Here is a 25,437-nt window from a genome sequence, read left to right as displayed (position 1 = left end):
AGTATCCCTTAAGTTAACGTCCCCAAAAGAAATGTACTTAATAGATTTTAAATAAAAGCCATTTTACATTTAAAACCATTTTTATGTTCATAATTCACAAAGTAAAAACGCTTTGAATTTGTTTGCCCCTTACGACAGTTAATTTTGTTGATACATTACATTACATTACTGAAGAATGTACATATAAATATCAACGATTCCGTATAATTGATAAGCTTTTTGTTGTTGAGTAAAAATCAACTCTTTAATACATTTCACAAGTATCTTTGTTAATCAATATGGGATTCCTTAAATAGCCTTTTATGAACTGAATGTTACTATTGTTATTCAGTATTGGCAGAGTGCTCCAATTAACAGATGACTTATGCAAATAGATTCGAATTTTTCTGCGATTATACAATCTTATTGCTTCTTGCACAAAGTCGAAGGTGATTAGCCTGCACGACCGGACACCAAATACTTTTAAAAGTGGACATCCTTCCAGAAGCTTTAATAGCTGATCGTTGGTAACATCTGACATTTTGACGTCCAAAATTTCTAAATTCTTCAGGCTTAGAAGACTTTTTGTGAAAGCTGTGTTACAGGAGACAGACAGCTCACGAAGTGAAGAAATCTCGCAGATATGCTCCACTTGTGCCATTTCCAGGGTGTGTCCCACCAAAATGAGGCTTTCCAACGGAGTGCCCGGTTTTCGAATAAGTCCCTCGATTAAACGAAGTTTAAGAAAGTCCACATGCCACAACTGTAAGTGTTTCAATTTGGGGAGCTGGTTGACAATGTCGTATGGCACATATTCCTGCAGACTTGTATTAAAAGCGAGCCGCTCCAGATTTCGGCCCTTTTTCACAATTACACGAAAGTCTTCAGCTGTAAGGTTGACGGTGTATTCACCCATGTTAAGGTGGCACAACTGCTTCATTGTCATGCAGCACGAAGCCAAAATGCTGGCATCAAATCCGCGTTGGCTGCCAATCTCCAAGGACTCCAAATTCTCCAGTACAAGCAGTCCGTCTCCCGTATAAGATGTCGCCTCCAATTTGAGTTTCTTTAGTTGCGGCAGAGCCCTTAGGCTACACACAAAATCCCTATACATGCCTTGATTCGGAAAGTGCAGGCTGACATGTAGCGATGTTAGACTCTTCAATTGCAACAAATCGTGCCACCTGGGGCGTCGAAAAGACATTTTGAGGTGTCGCAGGTTCGAGCAGTAGTCCCGCAACAGCCACAAATACTGCTCCTGCACAGAATGGGGATCCAGTGGGGTCTCATAGCTGATCACATGCTCTCTAACAATGTCCAGTAGCTGTTGGATCTCCGTTTCGCCGATATTTGCGGTGTCGCTTTCTGTAATGATCCTATACCTGTGTTGTAGCGTTTCGAAAAGCACTTGAAGCTGACGATTTGAGGCGGCGAGATGTAGTTGCTCAGTGAGGCTTAAATAGGACAGTATCCTTTCCCAGCAGTAGGTGTTCAGTTTGAAGATTTCTAGATTCACAAAATCTTCATCGCGTGTTCCGCTCATTTCTGAATGTTCCGGACACTTTTGTATTCGCGAATCGACTGAGGCCGGATTTTTTCGTTGGCCAATATTTTCGCAGAAAGTACGACTATGTCGGGAATTCCCCGGCTTCTTGACAAAGAAATGGTAAAAAAAAAACAAACTGCTTATCAAAATCAGCAATACGTAAAGCAATAATAAATGTATCTGTGTGTATATATTAGTATACACCGATGCAGAAAGTAAACGACATCAGAAGTGTTGTTATCATTTTGAGCATTTTCGTTCACACCACAAATATGACTCAGGCATAAGTGAAAATGTACTACGATAGTCCGATCAGAGCAATTGATTTATTTTAGAGCGGAAAGCGGAACCTGTACAGTGGGACTCAACAAAGAGAAATATTTTAGAAACTCTAAAAAGCAAAGCTGTTGAGGCCACACAACTTATTAAATATATTGTATTCAAGCTTGAAACAAGCCCCGAACGACAACTAAATCATCCAAATCGCCGTTTAAGAATAAATTAAAATTGTATACAAAAAATGTACGCAATTCGTGTACTTTTTTTATTAATCTCCCCAAGTTTCATGAAATACATAAAACATTTATTTGTTTCTTATTATAAATTCTTGGATTCAGTGCCCAAAATAGAACATATATATGTATATTCTTGATCAGTATCAACAGCTTTGTCAAGTTTTCCGCAATCTTATTTTACTTCAGTTTTTAAGGTAATTAATGAAACATTCTAAAAATGTTCTTTCCATTGATCAAAAGTAAATAGCGTAATTATATCGTATAACCATGATCTTCACATTCTTTTCTTCTGTAGGAATCTTGAATTTCGAATTTGAGTTTATTTTAATATAAATTTTATAATGACAGTGGTATAAAAAATGTTTATAAAATTTAGCATTACATGCAATTACATGCTGTAAAACTCTAAATTATATCGAAAAGACAATGTTTTCAAATATTTAAATTAAGTTAAAAAAGAAAAATGGCTATTAACTTCCAGTTAACAGACGACGAATTGTGATTGGTGGAACTAACATGAGCCCTTCCTGTTAGTTTAACAGAGGAACTAACAGCGAGCTTTTAAACCGCCGATTTCGCGCCTAACCAGAATTTAAAATCAAAAAATGTGGCGCCGCAGTGAAAAATTCATAAAAACATATCAATAATACTAGCACTGATTTGTTGTTATTTAAGCTACAATCTAAAGTCAAATAAAAATGTTCTGTTCGCATTACATTGTATTAAAATTCGTATAAGTCGTCATGAGTAGGTTTAAGTCACTTTATCAATGTTATTTCTTATACATAAGTTCAATTCTAACAAAATATATTTAATAAAAATTATCTCTCATGACTGCAGTAAATAGGAATATTATTTTCATTTAAATCAGGATGGCATACCCCGCTTAGGGTTCGTTGCGACAAATGATGGAAATGCGACGCGTCTTTGGCACCAGCGTACCCCGAAACTGGGAGTGCTCCTTGGATAGTATCTCGTGCGTGAAGTTGTAGCGAGCCGTGTGGCTCATTATGTACAAGGAGCGGCGTGGCAGCAGGATGTCAGCGTAAAAGTTGTTCTTCAGAGGCGCCTCCGGCTGATGGCGATAAGCTGCATCGGGCTCTGACCCCTGGGATGTCGGTTGCGTTGCAGTTCCCGGTGATTGCTGTTGGTATCGCTGCTCATCCGTGCGCACAAGTCGCATCACACTGTCGCTAAGTAAGCTGATCCCGGAGATTGTGTTGCCGCAGTACTAAAAGGATGATTAAACGATGATGCTATCTATCACTGTAATTCCGGACTTACTCGCGTGCTATCCACATGGGGCTTGATTACGCCATCGGGCGCAAGATCCAGGATGTGGACATAGGGCATAATTGCTCCATCGAAGGCGACTTGGCGCACGCGCTCCAGGACCTCTCTGTTTTTGGGGAACCACTTCTTCCGCTCCGTCTCCCGAAAACCGTGAATGGCCTGCAAGATGGCTGTTATCATCCATGTAAACATATTCGTGATCTTATCCCACATCGTCCCAGTGATCGAACTCGTAGCGCAGGCGGCTCATATAGGGTTCGATTTCCTCGTGAAGCTGCTGTTCCTCTGGCTCACTAATGAAATCCGCGATAATGCGCATATGCTGGCGAAATTCCTTCTGCTCCGTTTCTGGCCATTTTCCAAAATATGCTGTTATGTTGTCTTTTCTAGCGTTTATTTTCATCGCTTAATGACATTCAAATATCAAAGGTAGTTTAATTTGGGAGCACATATGTGAATACAATATTTCTACTTACCTTGTTGATGGCACCGTCTCAAAATCTGCCCTATAAGCGGACTTCTATTCTGGATAATCATTTCCAAAGGAATTTTATTGTTTGTTACGTGCAAATTGAAAATAAACAACCTTCAATCAGCTGTTTGATAATATCCTGGCGTTGCCACCCGGTGAACTGTTAATAGTCACTGATTTATCGACCGTTTATACTGTATATTTGAAATAGAGTTAAGTAATCAGGTTAGTTTTTTAACTTATAAAGAAACTTTAAAAGAGTTTGATACTCAAGTGGCGAATCGGTTTAAGTCAAGAGACTTTTAAGCATAATACATTCGATTTCCATACTCAGCTAGTTGACAAATTCGTTTGGTACCAATCTAATCTGACCTCAACTCACTTTTGAGTTTGAAAATTACTCAAATAGAGACCTTTATAACAAGTTTTTGACAGAGCGTCGCATGAGCGGCCAGATAGATCGACTTGGATTGTAAAACTAATCTAGTACACCCTCGGCTGCGAGTAATGTTCTGAAATGTGATGTTCGTAGACGCCCACTTTTTGGTAGTATAAAATGCGAGGCTTCAGTCTGCCTAGTGCCAGTTTTCGTGAATATCGCCTGTAGAGTGGATCAAATCGAGTAAACTTGAACCCATTATATGTTGAAGTGCAGTTCTTAAGCTCTACCGTTTATTGTGAACTTGTGACACAGAAAAATTATGAGGAAAAATGCTCAGTAGGTCACTAAAATGTTCCTTCTTACTAGTGTTGTGCTTGCAATTCCGCTCCGCGATTTCATCTCGGGACAATCTAGAGCCGCGTGCCCATCTCGTGAGGCAATGGAACGATAATCTTCTTCTCGAACCGGCTTGGGATCGGAATGTTACCTTGCGATTGATGGGTGAAGCCGCCACCGTGACTATCAACGATGTGGACATAATGACGGTGCTCCGGCGGCGCCAAAGGATTATAGCGGATCTCCAGGCGGCTCGAAGGGAGCCCATCTTGCTGGAGACCGTTAAGGACATGTTCCAGGATACAGAGCGTAAGATGACGAGGTTACAGCGACGTGTCTTCAATGCAAGAAACACCACAAGAAGAAGTGGGCTCAATCAACGTCTCCTGCGGCGGCAATTGCAGCGCGTGGAACGCGTCAGGGGAATCCTGCAGACCCTCTCCGGAAACCTGAACAGAAACGAGTGCCTATCCAATCCTTGCAAGCACGGCGGAACCTGCCACGATGCCTACAAGGGATTCCAGTGCGATTGCCCCGCGGGCTGGGAAGTGAGTAAGCGGGGGCGTCTCTCACGAGATCAAGGGGCGTATTTTCACATGGAAAAAACTTATATGATTGGAAATTCGCTGGCCTAACCACAATTAAGAGCAATACCACTGAATTTTTTATATTAAAACTCACCTAAAGTAACTGTTAAACAATTTACTTAGACATAGCTTGAAATATGAAAGAACAGTTCGAATCACACTTTTACTTTGAATTTAAGATTTTTGGGAATACCTACAGTTCTAAATTAAAAGTTCATTGGATTCTTACTGCATTGAAAGTGTTTTCCCAATTATATCTATATTATTATATTATGCTTATATTATTATACTTAGGGCGCAACTTGCGAGGACGACGTAGACGAGTGCTTCGTCTTGTCCGCGACATATCGCAATGAGTGTCAGAACAACGGGCAGTGCATAAACATGCCTGGAAGTTACCGGTAAGTTGGCGAGATGTTCCAAGTCCAGCAAATGAAATGTGTAGCTCCAAATGACCGTTTTAGGTGCCGTTGCCGCAACGGATTCACTGGCACCAACTGTCGCCTCCGTCACAACACATGTCTGCTCGGCGGTTCCCGGGAGCTCTGCGGCCAGCATGGCACCTGCATTCAGGCGGCCAATTCTGCTGGCTATGTGTGCATCTGCGATCAGGGATGGACTTGGATGGATGCCAATGTGACCACCGCCAGTCCGAGTGCATGCGCCCGCGACGTTGATGAGTGTGAGCCGCGCGTGAATCCTTGCCACGCTGAATGCATCAATCTGCCGGGTAGTTTTCGATGCGCACCCTGTCCACCGGGATACACGGGCGATGGGCGCTTCTGTCGCGACATTGACGAATGTGCCGGCGAGGATAATGGCGGCTGTAGCCTCCAGCCACGGGTGACGTGCACCAACACTGAGGGCTCACATCGCTGCGGCCGATGTCCACCCGGTTGGACGGGCGACGGACGAACATGCACCGCCTCGGATTCCAATTCGTGCAACAATGAGGGCATCTGCCATCCGCTGGCCAAGTGCGAGTACGTATCCGACATGGTGGTGTGCACTTGCCCCTTGGGCAGCTTTGGACATGGCTATGGTGCCGATGGCTGCACCGCGGACTCCAGTCGATTGCCCTGCGATCAGCATCCTTGCCAGAACAACGGCACCTGCATCCAAAGCGGAAGGGGCACCACGTGCATATGCCAGCCTGGCTATACCGGCGCAGTGTGCAGCTCGTCGGATGTGTGCCACCCGAGTCCATGCCTAAATGGTGGTACATGCCGCCTGTTGCCGGATGCCAAGTACCAATGCGTTTGCCCACTCGGGTACACCGGCACCATCTGCTCCCATCCGCGATTCTTTTGCGGAGCCACGATACGTGGACCTTCGGGCCAGCTGCATTATCCACCCAACACATCTGATGGCGATTACCAGGCCGACGAGCGCTGCCCGTTTATCATACGCACAAATCGGAGCATGGTGCTCAACCTGACCTTCACCCAGTTCCAACTGCAGGACAGTGTCGACTGCAGCGCCGATTTTCTGCAGCTGCACGATGGCAACTCTCTAAGCTCCCGCTTGATTGGTCGCTTCTGTGGCTCCCGTTTGCCCATGACAAACGGCAGTGTCATCACCACCCAGGAGCAGGTATTCTTCTGGTTCCGCTCCGACAACGAGACGCAAGGCAAGGGCTTCCATGTCATCTGGAATTCGTTGCCCTTCTCCTGCGGCGAAACTTTTAATCTGGAAACGACGGAGTCCGGCGTGCTGCGATCTCCGGGCTATCCCGGTCAGGCCCGACCGGAACTCGACTGCCGCTGGTATCTGACGGCGCCATTTGGCTACCGGCTGCTCCTTCGGTTCTACGACATTACGCTGGGCAGCAGCGCAGCATCTGCCGTGAACTGCACCCAGGATTCGCTCATCGTTTACGACTGGGATCGCCAGCTGCTGCGCGCCTGTCAATCTCTGCAGCCGGCGACACTGTATAGCTCCTCAAATAGCCTGCGCCTGGACTTTCACACGGACCCCATACGTTCGGATAGCTCCTTTCAGATGCACTACGAAGTGGTGGAGGCCCAGCCCGGCTGCGGTGGAGTGTTCACGGAGCCGCGTGGCCACACCTCTGTTTACATGGACTTCGAGGTGTGCCTGTATCTAATTGAACAGCCACGAGAGACGCAAGTTAAGCTGATAATCCATCGTATTGATCTTGTGAGTTCGTTGCGTTGTAGCTCTCTGAATATCGAGATCTTTGACGGAAGGACAACTGACTCGCCGCTCATGCGACGCATCTGCGGAGATCATGAGGAGAGTGAACTGGAGCCGATTATATCCACTGGAAATGTGATTCTAGTGCGCTATAAATACACCTTGAGTGGCGTGGACCTGAGGAAAAGTTTTGATTTCACCTACACAAGAGGTAAGGCATTTGAAGACTATGAGCTTTCATATTCAGGGTGAATTGTTTACAACTTAGATAGTATCTAATATCATTATTTTCCAGTGTGTACTGGTAGCTTTGATACCTTTTCGGGGGTAATCAGTACACCCAACTATCCGGGTCCATATCCTGATGACATCACCTGCACCTACAACTTCACCGGGCCACTGGATTCGGCTGTTCGCATCCAAATCACTGATCTATCGCTGGGCACTGCCAATAATGGAAATGATACATCTTATTTGGACGCAAGTAGAGATATCAATCAATTTAAACCTTTTTTTTCACGCTTGTATCTTGTAGGCGTATTTAGCGATGGGTCAAAAGCGGCATATTGTAAAATCAACGGATAACCTTGTCCTGTTGTCACACACCAATCGGGCTAGTCTGGTCTTCCACGGGTCCGGTGGTGGTCGTGGAATGCGACTTGAGTACCGTTTTGTTCTTGATCGGTGCGGCGGGTTCCTTAACGTACCCGGCAAAAGAGTTTTACAGAGAGTTCGGTCTACATTTTGTCAGTGGTTTATAGAATTCCCCGGAAGGAAAACAATCTCTATACGCCCAATGGGTTCAGACGGAAGTATATCCGTATATGATAACAGCACAGATCCAGCAACATTGATAAATAGGTAGGTACCAAAAATACGGACCTATTAAGAGCTTATAAGAATATTATTATTATTGCAGTTATATTGGAGGAGTGGAAGATGTGTTTGATGGAGATCTTCTGACCATAAACATGTTCTCACAATTCAGAGGACTTGCACATTATTTAATTCAGTTCGACATTGCCCCGCAAGGTAGGAAATGCTATTTACTCTTACTATGTACTATTTGCAATATGTAATGGGAGGTAGCTTACCCTAATAGATCTTTCTATGTACCTACACTTTTATACAAGCACAAGACAATGATTTAGGAGCTTCTTTTGATTGAATTTACGATAGAGAGCTGCGGAGGAACCTTCACTGGTCGCTTTGGCTACATCAAAACACCAAACTGGCCCAAGAACTATGGGGAGTCCCAAACATGCGAGTGGATTATCAAAGCACCCTTTGGCCACCGCATTGAGTTAGTGGTGCACAATTTCACGCTGGAGCCATCGTTCATGTCCCCTTCATGCTGGACCGACTGGCTGGAAATTAGGTAATCTGATACAAAGGTACATATGGCGTACGTATGCAGCACCATACGATTTTCGATTTGCATTTCAGGAATGGCGATTCTGAGGATTCTCCGCTAATTGGACGCTATTGCGGTACTGAAATTCCGAGCAGGCTTCCCTCATTTGGAAATGTGCTGCACCTTAAGTTCCAGTCGGATGACTCCGTTGAGAAGAAGGGATTCCTTTTAAGCTGGCAGCAGATCGGTGCCGGATGCGGCGGCAAACTGAGCTCATCCACGGGCACCATCCATTCTCCGCATTTATTGGCGGGAAATCGCGGTATCCTTGCTTGCGACTGGCAGATCATCGTCGCCGAGGGATCCAGCGTTAACGTGCAGCTCGAGAGCAATGACAACCGTATATGTAGTGGGCAACTGGCCTTATACGATGGACCCACCACCGCCAGCAGTCCAATGGTGCTGCGATGCAATGGGTCCATTGCCCAACCGCTGCAGTCGACCGGAAATCGCATCCTTGTCCGTTACGATGTTGGCCATGATGCACCTGACGGCACCGACTTCGTGCTGAACTACGAGACCAATTGTCGAGTTCGGCTGGAGCAGCTGCAGGGTGCCATTGAATCGCCCAATTTCCCGGACGACTATTCGCCAAACCAAGACTGCGAGTGGGATATTCGAGCTGGTGGACGGAAGAATCACCTGGAGCTCGTATTCTCCCACCTGTCAGTGGAGCAATTTTTCGAAGGCTGTCCCCATGACTACGTGTCCGTTATAGACATGCAGGACGACCAAGTGCTCAGCGAGAAGCATCTCTGCAGCAACGATGGCTTGGACCCCATCACCTCCGCCGGAAATCGCATGCTCCTTCGCTTCAAAAGCGATTCGTCGGTGCAGAGCCAAGGCTTCCGGGCGGAGTACCGGCGTATAGGATGTGGAGAGCACTTACGGGAAGCAGGCGGAAAGTTTGAATCGCCAAAGGCGCCCTACAGCGTGGACATGGACTGTGTTTGGGTCATTACGGCATCAGAGGGCAGGCAGGTGCGTCTCCAACTTCATGAAGTCTACTTTGAGGCCACGCAGATGGAGTGCCACGATGCAGAATCTAGCCTCTCCGTATCCGCACCCAGTGGCTTCAACTCCTCAGTGGAATTGTATCGAAGTTGTCACGAGGAGACGGAGACGCAAACCTTTCTCTCGCCAGGAAATGAGTTAGTGATTCGCTTTGTGAGCAGCTCCATACCGTCTAGAAAGTACTTTACGGCCACCTTTGTCCAGGTGCCAGCCAGTTGTGGTGGATATATATCCGCCAGTAGCGGTATGCTGACCACACCCGGATTCCACAACAGCCAGGACAGCACCAACGTCGCCAATTACTCATCCAACGTTGAGTGCGTATGGACTGTAGAGGTACGTCATTCATTTGGCATTCATTTTGGGATTGAAAATCTAATAATTTTTCCAATCCTTCAGGTAACGAATGGGTATGGCATTAGACCGCATTTCGAGCAATTTAACCTTACGGATTCGGCCAACTGCGCGCTTAGCTTTGTCGAGCTATCGAAACTGGAACCGGACAACAAGGAGATATTCCTGGAGAGAACCTGCGGCGAGGACTCGCCAATGATCCGCATAGTGCACGGACAAAAGCTGCGTGTCCGCTTCAAGGCTCAGGCCGGAACCTGGGGACGGTTCATCATGCATTTCGAGCGCCAGTGTGGTGGACCGCTCTCCACTGGCGAGGGCTACTTGCAATCCCGCCTAGACGAGGACTGCAGCTGGCTGCTTTCCGCCCCGGAGGGCAGCAAACTAAGCCTAAACATTAATCAGCTTGAGTGTCCCAACTGCCGCCTTGGCGCCTTGCAAAATTGTACGGAGGGCCTGCAGCTGCTCAATGACGACGACCAGGTTCTACTGTACCAGATGTGTCGGGATCATCCGGCCAGTCTTATTGTGCCCGCCAACAATGTGCGTATCCTGACCCACGGCATAAGGCTGCAGGCGCAGTTCAGCACGTTTGAGAACTCATGTGGCGGCAATATCACATCAGCCCGCGGCAGCCTTAGTTCACCCAATTTCCCGGACAGCTATCCGGCCAACATTGAGTGCGTGTGGTCCATCGAGGCACGACCGGGAAATGCTTTGGAGGTCACCTTCGAGGCCATGGACATTGTTCACTCCGAGCACTGCAATGATGACTTCCTAGAGATACGCTCCAGTGTCCAGGGTCCACTGCTGGGCCTCTACTGCGATAAGAAGCTACCGGCGACTCCCTTGGTGGTCCAATCTCAGCTATGGATCAAGTTCCGCAGCAGGCCAGGCAACACCGCTGGCGGTTTCCGTTTCCGCTGGACTTACGGTATGTTATAACTTGATCACCAACAACGCGGAGCACAGAAATCGATTGAATCCCTCTTGTTGCAACCACTTGCAGTGCACAACAACGAACTCACAAGGGACACCAATGGAACCATCGAGTCTCCTCCGCTGCTCTTCGCCAGGGGCGAAAGTCAACCCTTCTCCTGGCGCATTTTTACGGAGCGCGAAATGGTTATTGCTTTGCACTTTAATGAATATGTTTCAGGCCTTTTGGTAAGTGCGGATTATACTGGATAAATGCTTGCCCCCTCACACTGCCCTTTCAGCTCTTCGATGGCTATGATGATAACGCTTTGGAGGTCGTTGTACGCGCCAGTCCATGGCGGTTTACCTCCAGCAGCAATGTGGTCTACTTGCAGACTGATAATGTGGAGCTGAGTCAGTTTCGCCTAAAGTGGAACGTGCTGCACAGCAATTTGGTCGTAGGTAACCTCAGCTCCACCAACAAGAATTGTACCCAGGAACTTACGTTAAGGCACCTGGCCGAGACCGAGTTAAGTTCGCCGGGATATCCGCATGGTTACGCAGCAAATCTGAATTGCGAATGGACGATAAAGTCGGAGTACCCTTCACATCATATATATGCCTATGCAATTAATGTGGATCTCGAGGACTATGCCGGCTGTACCGCCGATTATCTAAATATTCAGAGTTCACATGACCTCAGCCGATGGACCAACGTGCTGCGTAGTTGCAAGGCGCCACTGGTGGGCCCAGTTCACGGAACGCCACACCTGAGATTACAGTTCCATAGTGATATGTCCGTCAACGGCACTGGATTCCAGACAAAGCTACGCACTGTCTGTGGCGCCAATATGACGGGTATCGTTGGCACCATTCCGCCGGACAACTTGGCCGATGAGTGTGCCTGGCACATCGACGTCCGATCAGGACGAAAAATAGACATAACCATTGATTACGAAGCTTTGCCGCCAGCAGCCGTCTGTGAGGCATACGGTCTGATCTACGATGGTTTGGATGAACATGCACCTTTGCTTGGTCACAGCAGGTTTGGCAACCAACCGGGCATCAGAAATTTTCACTTCCGGACAAGCAGCTCGCATGCCTACATCAAGTACCATATCGGCAGTTCCGGAATTAATGGTCTTTGTCTATGGACACTCACATACCGAGAGTTCAATGAGTGCAATGGCGAGATTAAGTTGACCCAGCTGGCACCTAACTATACGATTACGTCGCCGGGATATCCGTATCTGCCGCATCCGCATGCGGAATGCACGTGGTTGGTCATGGCGCCGCCGGGTGAGACCATCGCCGTCAATTTTGATGAGCACTTCGAGTTGAGTGTCCGCCACTGCGACCAGGAGAATGTGGAGCTGTTCGATGGTGCCACCAAACTGGCCCGCCTCTTGCTCCGCACCTGTCGCAAGCCGCAGAACACGATCCGCTCAACTGGCAACCTGCTACTCGTCCACTATCAATCGGAGCTCAATGAGCCCACTGGCGCTTTTCGCCTGAACCTGTCACTGAGCACCTGTGGTGGTCGGTTCAGTGCTTCGTCTGGGTTCATCAGCTCGGAGAACTATCCCCATTTGGGTGGTTATCCCAAGCCGTCGGTGTGCGAGTACAGCATTCTCCTGCCGCAGAACTCGTTTATTCGTTTGAACATCACCGATATCCACTTGCCCTACGAACATCTTGCAAATGGAACAGCCTCATTCGGCACCAGTGATCGCCTGGAAGTTGTTGACTATGCGGACCGAACTCATAAGATATTGGTGCTGGATGGCAGTATAAGAACACACCCTGTCGTCACCCTAAACACCAATGCGGCGACCATTCGCTTCGTGGCAATCCAAAATGTGAACACATATCGGGGTTTCAAGTTGAGATACGAGCGCTTCGCGGGAACCTGCTCAAGGGAAATAAATGGAGCTGAAGGGGACATCGTAATACTGCCAATGCCGCAGACAGTCTGGCTGAGATTCTGCCGCTTGAGGATCAATGTGCCGAAGGGTCAACGGGTACGCCTCCATCTTCTCAATCTGGATAATATTCGCGTCGTCACACGAAACGACACTGGCCGGTAAGGAAATTGTTGGCATATATCCATAATACCTTAACAAACCTTTTTCGAACTATTTGCATAAGTATAGTATTGATAATATATAAGTATTGATAACTTCTTTCAGAACCTTCAGACAAATTGCACGGTTGGCCAGTACGTCGCACTTCTCCTTCTACAACGACGCCAACTCGCTCTCCAAGATCACCGCATTCCGGATCGGTGGCTACAATGGCAGTGGAATTATTGAGTCCACAGACAACTTTATGCTCGTCGTTGTGATGACCAATCAGTTGGACTTAAGTGCCACTCCGTTGAGAGCCCGCTACAGCTCCAGTGAGCCAACAGTCTGTCCGCCGAATATCGGAGATCAGGAAGCGGGATCAATTTCCATCCAAAGTCTCCTTCGGCTGCCTGGCTATCATTGCAGCATTCAATTTGTGGGCACTGCCAGTGCAACGCTCACCTTCAAGGTGGAGGAGTATCTATTCCAAACAGCCGGCGGCCCAGCCATTTCGTTCAGAGACGACAGTTCGAATCTTCCAGTCAAGTTGCTGTACGCTAATGTCACCAACTATTATGTCTCCCTGGTCACCACAGCTGGACGTCTAACCCTTCTGAATAGCGCAAACGTCAAATTACGACGATTCCGGGCCACATACCGTCGACACAATTGCGGCGGACGGATGCAGGCAGCTGAGGGCGTGACCATTGAGTCTCCGGATGTGTTAACTCAGTTGAATGATGCCTACGGTGAAATTGAGTGTCTTTGGACGCTGAGCGACAGCATCGGCTATGTGCTGGAGGGCAATGTAACCCTAACGGACCGTTGCGATCGGGAGTACATTGTGATCTTCAGCGGACAGTCGGAGGTGGGTCGCCTATGCCGGGGCATGGACATGAATAGCACACTGCTGGAGCGTTCCTTCTCCACGATACTCTACCATTCGGAGAGTCGATTCCCTCAGCGAAGTAGGTTCATCCTGCAAGCACGGAAAGCCATCTCCACCGGCAATGCGGTTCGCATTGACCAACGACCTTCGCCACTGGTGACGATTAATAGCGAGAACTACCTGAAGAGCACCGAACGCATATGGGAGTTTGTTACCAGCGCTGGCCTATCCCTGAGGCTACATTTTCCCGAACGCATCTTCATTGTGACCTCACCCAACTGCTCCGTCGATCGCTTGACCGTGGAGCGTTACGATCGGACGACCAAAGAGTTTGTTGAGGTGACCAGCCTGTGCGGCAGGCAAGCAGCTAGCGATATACTGGTGCCATCCTTCCGGATGCGTGTGATATTCCGTACGAACTCGAATATAACGGGCGATGGTTTCAGTTTCCAGGTATTCCCCAGCTGCGATGCCGTACTGCTGGCCGGGACAGAGATGCAAACCCTGGCCAGTCCCAGTGGGTCGGCATACCGCGGACAGCAGTTCAATTGCAGCTACACATTCCTGGCGACCGACAACCACCAAGTGGTGGTCAGTGCGAGGACCAGAAGCTCATGGGCATCGTATGTCTGCACCGGTTCCTACTTCGAGGCCTATCGTCGCGGCGATGGCGATGTGGAGGAGAGCATTGGCAGGCTCTGTCCCGCCTTCGAGGTGAAAGGCAATGGTTGGCTGCGCCTGCATTATATCTCTACACTGACGCGTTGGTTCGAGCTGCAGTACCAACTCATTCAATGCGGTGGCAATCACAGCAAACCATTTACTTTGCGGCCGCCGCAGGATGAGGATGCTGCTGCATATGCTCACAATACCAAATGCGAATGGCGAGTTACTGCGCCGCCGCAGCATGCCGTCGTCATAGAGTTCAAGTACTTTGATATGGAGTCCAACAGGCAGTGTGCCTTCGACAGTCTGGCCATCTATCGCGGCCATGTGGCCAGCAAGGAGCAGAGAACGGATCTCCTGTGCGGCAATCTGACCAATCCGGCCACCATCATGGTGAACAGCAACGAAGCGCTCATCGCCCTGTCCACGGACAGCTCCAACAGTCACCGCGGCTTCCTGGCCACCGTGCGCTTCACACCCAACTGCAACGAGCATGTGGCCCTGGACCTGGAGGTGCCACGCATGAGCTTGATGCGGCAATACACGATCAATGCCACCGACCCACTGTTGTGCTACTTCCAGGCCAGCGCTCCGCCGGATTACCGCATTTCTCTGGAGGTGCGCAAGCTGCAGCTAAACGATGTCGCCTGCCGTAGGTGCAGCTACTTGGAAATCCACGACAGCGAACTGGTCGAGGGCGAGAGTCTTGGTAGGTACTATGGGTATACAAATGGCAGTAAGGCCTCGGAAAGCACAAAGGTGTTTAGTTCCTATGCGGACATGTCCCTCAAGCTGAGTGCGAATACCACACGGTCTCAGAAGAACATCAGCTTTGAGCTAATCCTGCAGATGGAGCGCACTGTTTGCGGACAAGCGGAGTACGACATGGGGTTGAATGAGGTAGGATGATATACCCACGGGTATGAAGAACCTTATTAATACCCTTTTTGCTTCTTCGACAGACTATTACGGTGGGTGTGCAGTACGACAACAGGACGAGGGACCACGAGGGAAGTATTCAATGCCTCTGGACAATTAAGCATAAGGGAGATGTGGAATTAGATTTCCGGAAGCTTAGCCTCAAGGAAATATCTCAGCGGACTGGGCAATGCACGGACTACATCAAAGTGTCCAAACCATATGTAATATAAAACATATATTAATATTATTACATATTATTACAGCATCTTTTTACAGTTCTCTAGATCTTATTGCGGACAACACGACAAAAGCTTCACGTTGGTTGAAGAAGTCAACGAAGCCAACTTACAACTAGCTTTCCACAGCGACGGACTCGAGGAATCGCAAGGATTTGAAGTTATCATACGCCGAAAGCCAAGTAAATATATATTTTGATAGTTATTGGTTCACATAGCGATTTCGAATATTTGGCTTACAGAGTGCAATCGAAACTTCACGGCGCTGAGTCAGGTGATTGAAGCCAACTCTCTATCCAACTGCACGGATTATATCCGAGTTCCAAAGGGTTACAGCATAACGCTCTACGTAATGACTGTGCTGTTCGAGAGTTTCGATAATAACTCTTTTGTGGTAAGCTTGCAGTGTTTACTACTTTAAATCAAATAATGATAAATACACTTCATATCCGCACAGGTAACCGATCTGCAATCGAACAAGACCGTTTTCACCACTTCGGACACCCAATGGGAAACCAAAGCTAGGATTACATCTACCAACGAGCTGCGGCTCGAAAGCCGTAGAGTATCCTCCCTCAAGTTGTTCTACTACTCCACCAGCAACCAGTTTCCCAGCGGATGTGGTGGTGATCTAGCTGTTGGTGGATCGGTGGGCAGTTATCTGGAGAATCCCTCCTACGAGGGCCGCAACAGCTCACTCTGCACCTGGAAAATATCCGTACCACCTGGCGCCAGTCTGCGATTCGCCTTTCCAGGTTAGATAATTCATAATTCATTGATTAATATTTGAGTACTACTATAATGGTGTGCCTCGTAGAATTCAACATGGGCTCGGAGACCAATTGCGATCTGGATAATGTGCGATTTTATGACAACGTTGTTGACGACCAAAGTCTTGTGAAAACATTGTGTGGATCAAGAATTCCAGATATGCTTACCATAGCCAAAAATAACATTATTATAGTTGCTAAAAAAAGTCAAAACTTCGATGGATTAGGATTTAAGATGGATATTATCGAAATTGGCTAAAGTCTTTTAGATACTTTACTATCCTGGAAAACAGGTTACAAGTAATTTATTTCAATAAATGCAATCATCGAAGTATTACTGCTGCGCTTGTGAATAAAACACTATTCAAGAAAATAAATTCAAATATATGTAATTATTTAATCTGTTTTATTAACCATACGTTCATCAACGCATTGCTGACACTTCATTGCTTCGATTCTAATTATATTGACCCTGGCCCGTTTCAGATTACATTATACTGATAACAAATGTTTAAAGATCTTAAACAATTTTTGTTTAATACATTTTAATTTTAGGTTTTTATAAGCCTATTTTGACGGTGTATTTTTAGAGGTTCTATGGTGTAATGGTTAGCACTCTGGACTTTGAATCCAGCGATCCGAGTTCAAATCTCGGTAGAACCTAATATCTTCTCTATTTTATTTTGAATTATTTATTATATATTTGAAGGTATTATAATATTATTAAATTAGAATTTTATGTTATTATAAGTGCATATGCACTTCCTAGGGAAGCTCGTCACCAACTATGGCATTTAAATGGTAAATTTACTTTAAATACTTTATAATACTTCAAGGATTGTTCGCTCTAAAATTTAAAAATAATAATTACAATAATTTGTTATACTAAGAAAGTATTAAACTATTATAGGTTTTTTTATATATAATTTGTTAAGTGCATTTATAAAAGATTGCACTATCAGCTTCGCTCACGTTCAGCAGATAATCTTTGAATTGGATTCGACTTAAATTTAAGCAGAGCTTTTGACCTTCGCAGCAATTTGCAATTTCAGATACATTTGTGCCCAAGTATCTCATTCTGTTTATGCTACTTAAATGGCCGCCATGACAACCAGAGTGAAAGTGAATTAAATCAATTAAGTTGAATAAAAGACAGCCGGTATGTATTTGCCAGTGAGGGCGGCATAAATTATATGTAGACATACACATTTACTATTTATAAGTGAACAACAAAAATCAGCTGCTTGCAGTTCGAGCCCCCAACTAGGGAGACTAGATGGAAACTAGTGTGTCCACGTCGGCTGGTTGCTTTATTTTTTAGTCAAGAGCGAGTCGTCGAGCGGATCTGGACACCAGCCAGCCAGAAATACATATTCGCGAATAGAAATCTATAGGAAAAAGCAGTGGCAATATGTCTATTTTCTCAAAATCGCTGCTCTTTCGCGGAGGTAAGCCAGTATTGCGTATATAGCAAGTGTCATTCCATATGGTTATTTCTAAATTTTACAAATCAACAAATAAAGCATTCATATTTAACCCTAAGAAACCGATTTATAGATAACCAAAATAATAAGAAATATTTCCACTTTATGCGTTGAAACATGTGCATTTCTTTTTCTACACACCTTGAATATTTCTTATATATTTATATGTATATATTTTAAAAAGGCACGATTATAGTGTAAATAATTGACAAATTCTCTTTGAATGCATATAGAATTGTATCTTAAAAATATGACAAATTCTGTTATGTATTTGTAAAGGGTTTTTAGCTTTTTGCATTTAGCCAAATAAACAGGATTATATATTTCAGTGGGTGGGCGCCACTACAGCGCAGCGGCTCAGGCTCAATTGAGGGAGATCTTGGGCAGCCAGCTGGCCGGGATTAAGGAGGCGGGCACCTTCAAGGCGGAGCGAATCATCACATCTTCGCAGAGCACTCAGATAACAGTGCAGGGCAGCGATAAAAAGATACTCAACTTTTGCGCCAACAACTATCTGGGACTGGCGGTAAGTAAACTGAATAGTAACCTACTTATGTCCACCTACTGGCTTCCTTTGACCCACAGAACAATCCGGAGATCGTGGAGCATAGCCAGAAGCTGCTGGAGCAGTATGGCGCTGGTCTGAGCTCAGTGCGCTTCATTTGCGGTACGCAGGATATACACAAACAGCTGGAAAAGAAGATAGCCCAGTTCCACGGACGCGAGGATACCATTCTGTATGCCTCCTGCTTTGACGCCAATGCCGGCATCTTTGAGGCCATCCTCACGCCGGAGGATGCGGTGTTTTCCGACGAACTAAATCACGCATCGATCATCGACGGTATCCGTTTGTGCAAGGCCAAGAAACAGCGCTACAAGCACCGGGACTTGGGTAACTTGGAGGAGCAGCTGAAGGCAAGCGATGCTCGGCTCAAGCTGATCGCCACCGATGGTGTGTTTTCCATGGATGGAAACATCGCACCACTGGCCCGCATCGTTGAGCTGGCCAAGAAATACAATGCGCTGGTCTTCGTGGACGAGTGCCATGCTACGGGCTTCTTTGGCGCCACCGGACGGGGTACGGAGGAGTACGACAATGTCATGGGTGAGGTGGACATCATAAACTCGACCCTGGGCAAGGCACTGGGTGGTGCTTCCGGTGGATACACCACGGGACCCACCGAGCTAATCTCGTTCCTGCGCCAGAAATCACGGCCGTATCTGTTCTCCAACACCCTGCCGCCAGCCGTGGTGGCCGTTGGCCTGAAGGTGATGGACATGCTCCTACAATCCAGCGAGCTCACCCAGCGCGTCCAGAGCAACACGCAGCGCTTTAGGCTGGCCATGACCAAGGCTGGATTCACCATTGCCGGCGAGAACCATCCCATCTGCCCTGTTATGCTGGGCGACGCTCGGCTGGCTTCTAAGTTCGCCGATGAGATGCTAAGTGAGTTGAAAACTGAATAATTCCTTTATCTATTCTGTAATAAACCAATCATAAATTTCAGCCCGTGGCATCTACGTTATCGGATTCAGCTATCCGGTGGTTCCCCAAGGAAAGGCACGCATCCGTGTTCAAATCTCCGCTGCCCACACGGAAGCTGAAATCGATCGGGCCATTAATGCATTCATTGAAGTCGGTCGCTCTCTGAAAGTAATTCTGTAAAAATGTAAATCAAACTGCGTCCAGTATTTAATATTGCATTTATATTAAACGAAACTGCATTTATCTATAAACTTTGTACTACTCACCCATCACATTTGGAATACGGTTTAAAGGGAAGTAAAGGTTTTTGTACATTTTAATAGTTTTTCTTGTGTTTACGGAGTTGCTTTATTTGGTACATAGTATTAAATAAAAATCATTTACTAATTAAATAATAGACTGCTGCAGTTGGTTTGAACTTAAGCTTAGATTGCACGATAAAAGAAGTATTGCACTTATTCGAGCACAAAACTTACGTATGTTCGCAATTAAATCAATAACAATTATACAATTCGAGTAACAAATAAACATAAAAATAATTAAGGAAGTGTGGGGTCGGCTGGCCAAGTCACTCAAAGCATATGGCATTAAGTCTTCATAGTTCTAGTGCCAGTGCTTAAAATGGCTCAAACGAAAAGGAAACTTTTACAAAGCGTGAAATGTGAGTAGATTGGGCTAAGAGTACCGAGGTGTACGTATTGCGATGACTATGAAATACTTTGGTTAGTGTTGTGTTTGCACGATAATGGTTAGATGCAATTCAATTCGATTAAAATCGTTTGTGATTATTTGTTGACCAGGCCGCGTGCTTTGGGATACGCCGAAGCTGGCTTCTTTGCCGGCAGACGGCCCGTGGGCGGACGGCGGTTAGAGTCCAGATTTGAGGCGGCACTTGGCAGTCCCCGGCTCGACTTAATGTTGCGAGCATTGGGAATAGAGCTACCCACAGCAGCGCCAGCACCAGAACCAGCTCCTCCATTGGCATTCGCATTAATAATGTTCTCTAGACGGCTGCGCAGTGAGTTTGTATGCGAATCCACGATGTCGATATCATCTCCGCCCGTTTGCATGGCTTGGGCGAGCACTGCCTGAAGCGAGGCGGACACTTTGGGCGTACGGTACTCCTGGGTGGTGCGACACGGCATCTCCAACTCATAGTTCACGATGTTCTCGCTCTTGAAGCGTAGAGAGCTCGGTGAATTCGATTTGGCTTCTTGCAGGGCATACTCGGAGGTGGGCCTTCTGCGCTGAGGATGCGACACCGGTCGCTTGCTGCTGAACTTGCCATCACCACCAGGAGGCGTGGGCAGCGACATCGAGGAAAATTTCCATTCCTCCTGCTCCTCGTCATACTTGGCCTGCGTGTACAGGCGCTGCTTTACCTCGATGGGCACAAAGTTGTCGATGATTAAGAGCTGGCGTTTTAGTTCCTTAACCAGCTCGTTCTGCGCCATCTCGAGTTCCCTAAGATCCTGGTTGTGATCGGACTTGCAATCGTTGAGTTCCTGCTGGAGAGCCAAATATTTGGCGTAGCACTTCGAGAGCTTGCGCTTTTTAAGCTCCACCTCTTGTTCAAGTGATACGTTCCGTTCGCGAATTTCTAGAGTGGTCTCCTCCTGCAGTTCAAGCTGCTGCTGGATCTCAATTTCGCGCTTCTTGCGCTCAGCGATTTCCACCAGCTTCTTCTCCAGCTCAATCTGACGCTCGCTGTACGTGTCCAGCAGGTTTTTTCCGCCGCGAACAAGTTGACCCTCCAATTCTGCCAATTTGGCCGCCAGTTTGGTGTTCTCAACGCGCTCCCGTTCCAGTTCCTCGTTGGACTTGGCCACCTCGGCCTCGTTTTCCTTATCCGACTCGGACTCGGCACCCTCTCCATCGCTGTCATCCTCCGCCGGCTGCTCAATCGTTGAAATCTGCAGAGAGTCCGACATCTCCTTAGATACGGGCTCCTTTTTGGGCTTCTTGACGCGCTGCTTCTTGGCCGTGACCTGCTTTTCAGTGCGTTGCTGCTGTTGCGGACCTATCAGCCGCTTGAGTCGCTCGATTTCCTCTTGGTACTCCTTCAACTTGGCGTCCTGTGGATCCTCATTCTTGATCGGCTGATTCTGGATGGACTTGGCTCGTGAGGCGTACCGCAGCGTGGTCAGCGTTTCGTTATAATTGTAGTTGGATGGTCCAATGTTGGCAATCATAATGGTCTTGGAATTGCCACCCAGCGAATCCTGCAACAATCGGGTCAGCTTTGAGTCGCGATACGGAACGTGTGGCGAACTTTCGGCCAGGGCGGAGATCACGTTGCCCAGCGAAGAAAGTGCCAGGTTAATCTTGCTGGCTTCCTTTAGGCGCTCCGCTGATGCTCCTGTCTTGGACTGCCGCTCGCTGCCCGCCAAATCGATGAGATTCAGTTTGCCCACTTTGATGGTGTTGGTTTCCGTATCGCACATCTCGATTTTGATCATGAAAATGGCGTGGGATCTGTAAGTACATTAATGGCTTATCTAAAGTCTCGGAATCCCTTTTGTTAACGTTAGACACTTACCTGGAACTATGCTCATTCATGTTGGTGAATCCCACGGTGCGGTTCTTGTTGCCCACCTGCATCACTTTGATCATGTCTTCGACACTCTTGCAGTTAATGGCGTGCAGATTGGGCACATAAACGCCCGATCCCCGTTCCCGCACCTCCAAGTGCTTGGAGTTGGGCTTCAGCAGATCGCGCAGCTCCTCCATATAGATCTCCAGATAGGAAACATCGACCAGAAACTGGAAATTCTCGGTGCGATTGATGTGCAGCCAGATCTGTTCGAAGGTGCGCGGTATGATGCCCATCAGTTCGTCATTTCCGCGCACTCCCTCCATGGTGAACGTTTTGCCGGTGCCCGTTTGTCCATAAGCAAATATACATCCATTGAATCCCTCCAATACGGAACTGACCAGCGGAAAGACCACCTCATGGTAGAGCGTCGTCTGCGTTGCACTCGCATCATAGGCGGCATCGTAGGTGAAAACCTTGCGCTGCTCCTTGTTGCCATCGACCACATTCTGCAGCTCCACAACGCCCCTATTCGGATACACGTTGACCACCTCCGGCGATCTTTCCGAGCGTTCTCTGTTGCTCATGGGCCTGCATCGCACCACCACTTGGACGCACTCGTTGGGCGTCTGGCTGCCGCCGGTTCCGGGTCTCCTGCTCTTGGCACTCATCTCCAAATATCCGGAGCTCCCCAAAGTCCGTGGTATATGCTGCTGTGCTCTTTTGTGCGTGGTGACTCAGGCAGCTCCCCCTCAAAAAAAGTCGAGTAGCTGTGGCGACCGAAAACAAATGAATAAAATCAATAATTCCCTCCTGACGCAACCTTCTGTCTTAGGCACTTCTGTGCCCGATTTGCACGCACAGTTTGAAGCTATTTAGGCACTTCAGCAAACGGGCAAACCGATTTGGCAATCGACTGCTATTACCTGTTATTTTCAAGCCAATTACTTCACCTTGAATTCGCCTTTTTGTCTCAGCTGCGGTTAACTTTGTCTGGCTCAAACGAGCAGTGTGCCCAGGCCTACCAACTGTGCGCCACCAAAAGGAGCGACCCACTGGAAAGTACGGTACTACCAATTCAATACCGCGCATTTCTAAATGGTAGATAAATGTTTAAATATATAAATTTGTTTAAGTAATTGTACATTAATGTAGTTAGTAAACACTAATTTATCAACGAGTTTGGCTAAAAGTAATTTCAGTGAGTACAAATACAATAATATAGGTTAAAACATTTGTTTATTTTTGTGTTTTTTTGTTTTACAAGTCACGTTTACTGCTTTTCGATTTTCCCGAACTTGATTTGCTAGAGCCAGTTTCGCCTCGTTTACGTTTATTTAGGGGATTTCGTGGATCGTAGGCATCGTACCAATCGTCACCCTTTTTATTGGCATCCTTAGCCAGGACCGGAGCCGTACTATTAAAGTTTAAGGTGTGCGACAACCAATCGTCGCCGATTATTTCCTGTTCTACTGCGCGATCGTCTATATCCTTCGGTTCCGATTCGCCATCCTCTGAACTTGACTTTTGCTTCAAGTTGTCCAATTTTGTTCGGAATTTGGAGAGTAAGCTTAGTGTAAATGCCTCCCTAAAAATTAAAAATTTGTTAAATCTTTTACAAGCTGCTTAGAAATAAAATATAACCCACCTTGACTGTCCTTTCGGTTGAAGCTTTACTTTGGCGGTGTACTTCTCCTTAGACTCTATAAAATCGTTAATGTAATGGTTTTCGCTAGATCCCTTGATATCAGAGGATTTTGCTGCTTTCTCTTGTCCATTAAGTAGCTTGTCTTTGTTTTGCTTATCCATTTGATACTGCTTTTTAAGAGAAGCGATTTCCTCACGAATCTTGGATCTAAATGACATAAATTTAATGGCTTGACCATGATAAAACATATTTAGGTATAGCTCACTTTTCCTCCGAGACTTTCCGACTTTGTTCCTCCTCCCGTGTCAACAAAACATCCTCGTCGTCATCAGAATCAGTCTTTTCCTCAACAGGCTGAGCTTTCTTCTCTGCTCCACTCTTTGACCTCTTAGACAACTTCATTTTGATGAGATCCGAACTAGCAGTGGAGGGTTTTTCTTTGACACTATCCTCAGGGCAATCGTCGGACAAGTGCTCCTCGATTTTGGCCGCTTCTAATTTGGGTACACGAATGGGCTCCTTGCTCAGTTTGGGATCATCCGTGACGTCGTGCAGGGATTTCGCCTTGCCGGCGTTCTGTTTAACATAAACGTTGGTCTCCTCCTCATCACCTTCGGCTTCTTCGCCAAAGGAAAGCAGGCCGAAGTTTCTGTGGATTATATTAAAGCGTTAGCAATGCATCTAATGTATGGTAAATAAATCAATACGTTGCAGATACGCCGCATTGTTATACAGTTTACAAGGCAATTATTCAATGTTTTCACTTAGTAGTATGTTAACAATTTGGTTCCGCTCATTAAGGTGTAAATGTAATAATGGAAAAATACACTATATTATAATATGCCAATAATAAAAATGCTAGTCAAATGGAGCCAGTCGGGTTTATGCCGATTTAGAAGTGAGATCTTACTTGACTCCTTGTCGCTCCTTCTTGCTCTTTTTGCTCTTCCTGGATGGTTGGGCCAGAACGCGAGGAACAATGTCATCGAATGGGTTAGAAAGGACCTCTGTGGAAACGATGCGATGGGCGTGCAACGGTCGTTCCTGGTGATCAACAATGCCCTCCTCCAGCTTGAGCATGTTGTAGATGGTGTCGCCGGTGATCTTCCCGAAGAGCGTGTTCTTACTCTGCAGTTCCGGCGTCGCAGCGAATGTAAAGAAGAACTGGGAGCCGTTGTCATCCTTTCCAGAGTTTGCCATTCCCACAAGGCCACGACGCGTGTACCGCAGTCGGGAGTGAAACTCATCTTTAAAGGGCTGTCCGTAGATGGACTCGCCGCCGGTGCCGTCGCCATTTGGATCGCCTCCCTGGACAATAAAGCCCTTCACCAGCCGGTGGAATTCGGTGTTCTTGTAGTAGCCCTCTAGGCAGAGTTGCACAAAGTTGCGGCACGCCTTCGGACACTCCCGTGCCCACAACTCGATGTCTATGTCGCCCACAGTGGTCTTAAGAAGGACCTTGCCCGATGTGGGGGGTTCCTGGATGTAAATATTGCTCATTTTAACACAAATCAAAACAATCGCTGCGGCAGTGTGACCGCACTTTACTTTTAGGAATTTACCACCGATTACTCGAACTCTTATTTTTTAAAAAATATCGTTAAGTTTGTTAAAAATATAACTATTTAATATGATATCAAATTATAATATGAAGCTTGTTTGATTATAGTTTTATTTTAAGATATCATTAAGATTTAAGATGCAAGCAGAAATGTTACAATCTCTCCTTAAAAAGTAAATAATAAAGAACTGAATCTAAACGTACTTAAAAAAT

At 46.7% G+C, this 25,437-nt stretch overlaps 6 protein-coding genes, 1 long non-coding RNA gene and 1 other non-coding gene across 8 annotated transcripts; 3 read left to right on the top strand and 5 right to left on the bottom strand.

The window, feature by feature from the left end:
• Positions 1–61: 61 nt before the first annotated feature.
• On the bottom strand, positions 62–1,905 carry LOC26535168. Its single transcript, XM_015194775.3, has one exon. It carries the CDS (start codon positions 1,520–1,522, stop codon positions 245–247), a length of 1,278 nt encoding a protein of 425 aa, XP_015050261.1. The 5' UTR covers positions 1,523–1,905; the 3' UTR covers positions 62–244.
• Positions 1,906–2,739: 834 nt separating this feature from the next.
• LOC6533784 (alpha-ketoglutarate-dependent dioxygenase alkB homolog 7, mitochondrial) lies at positions 2,740–3,966 on the bottom strand. The gene is made up of 4 exons (XM_002094450.3): positions 3,810–3,966; positions 3,545–3,738; positions 3,325–3,492; positions 2,740–3,271 (listed from the first exon to the last, which is right to left on the bottom strand). Exons 1-4 carry the CDS (start codon positions 3,868–3,870, stop codon positions 2,927–2,929), a joined length of 768 nt encoding a protein of 255 aa, XP_002094486.1. The 5' UTR covers positions 3,871–3,966; the 3' UTR covers positions 2,740–2,926.
• A 423-nt stretch (positions 3,967–4,389) lies between these two features.
• On the top strand, positions 4,390–16,907 carry LOC6533783 (cubilin homolog). Its single transcript, XM_002094449.3, has 17 exons — positions 4,390–5,071; positions 5,405–5,511; positions 5,575–7,478; positions 7,563–7,747; positions 7,803–8,128; positions 8,187–8,299; positions 8,447–8,645; positions 8,714–10,031; positions 10,095–10,980; positions 11,056–11,213; positions 11,267–13,047; positions 13,154–15,485; positions 15,548–15,727; positions 15,783–15,924; positions 15,985–16,136; positions 16,200–16,497; positions 16,560–16,907. Exons 1-17 carry the CDS (start codon positions 4,517–4,519, stop codon positions 16,769–16,771), a joined length of 10,848 nt encoding a protein of 3,615 aa, XP_002094485.2. The 5' UTR covers positions 4,390–4,516; the 3' UTR covers positions 16,772–16,907.
• Positions 8,251–8,771, bottom strand: LOC122319587. Its single transcript, XR_006245191.1, has 2 exons — positions 8,693–8,771; positions 8,251–8,634 (listed from the first exon to the last, which is right to left on the bottom strand). It is a non-coding gene; the product is annotated as an uncharacterized LOC122319587 (long non-coding RNA).
• A 196-nt stretch (positions 16,908–17,103) lies between the features above and the next one.
• On the top strand, positions 17,104–17,175 carry Trnaq-uug. Its single transcript has one exon. It is a non-coding gene; the product is annotated as a tRNA-Gln (tRNA).
• Positions 17,176–17,792: 617 nt separating this feature from the next.
• On the top strand, positions 17,793–19,733 carry LOC6533781 (2-amino-3-ketobutyrate coenzyme A ligase, mitochondrial). The gene is made up of 4 exons (XM_002094448.4): positions 17,793–17,960; positions 18,326–18,522; positions 18,582–19,443; positions 19,505–19,733. Exons 1-4 carry the CDS (start codon positions 17,924–17,926, stop codon positions 19,660–19,662), a joined length of 1,254 nt encoding a protein of 417 aa, XP_002094484.1. The 5' UTR covers positions 17,793–17,923; the 3' UTR covers positions 19,663–19,733.
• A 59-nt stretch (positions 19,734–19,792) lies between these two features.
• LOC6533780 (kinesin-like protein Klp68D) lies at positions 19,793–23,060 on the bottom strand. The gene is made up of 3 exons (XM_015194774.2): positions 22,942–23,060; positions 22,022–22,785; positions 19,793–21,957 (listed from the first exon to the last, which is right to left on the bottom strand). The coding sequence occupies exons 2-3, from the start codon at positions 22,684–22,686 to the stop codon at positions 20,268–20,270; spliced, it is 2,355 nt and encodes a 784-aa protein (XP_015050260.1). The 5' UTR covers positions 22,687–22,785; positions 22,942–23,060; the 3' UTR covers positions 19,793–20,267.
• A 177-nt stretch (positions 23,061–23,237) lies between these two features.
• On the bottom strand, positions 23,238–25,218 carry LOC6533779 (spliceosome-associated protein CWC27 homolog). Its single transcript, XM_002094446.3, has 4 exons — positions 24,574–25,218; positions 23,929–24,312; positions 23,664–23,870; positions 23,238–23,603 (listed from the first exon to the last, which is right to left on the bottom strand). Exons 1-4 carry the CDS (start codon positions 25,161–25,163, stop codon positions 23,276–23,278), a joined length of 1,509 nt encoding a protein of 502 aa, XP_002094482.1. The 5' UTR covers positions 25,164–25,218; the 3' UTR covers positions 23,238–23,275.
• Positions 25,219–25,437: the final 219 nt, after the last annotated feature.

The sequence above is a fragment of the Drosophila yakuba genome, chromosome 3L (genome assembly GCF_016746365.2).
Source record: "Drosophila yakuba strain Tai18E2 chromosome 3L, Prin_Dyak_Tai18E2_2.1, whole genome shotgun sequence".
NCBI lineage: Eukaryota > Metazoa > Arthropoda > Insecta > Diptera > Drosophilidae > Drosophila > Drosophila yakuba.
The sequence above is the reverse complement of the archived record's forward strand: the minus strand, read 5'-3'. Positions and strand labels throughout refer to the sequence as shown.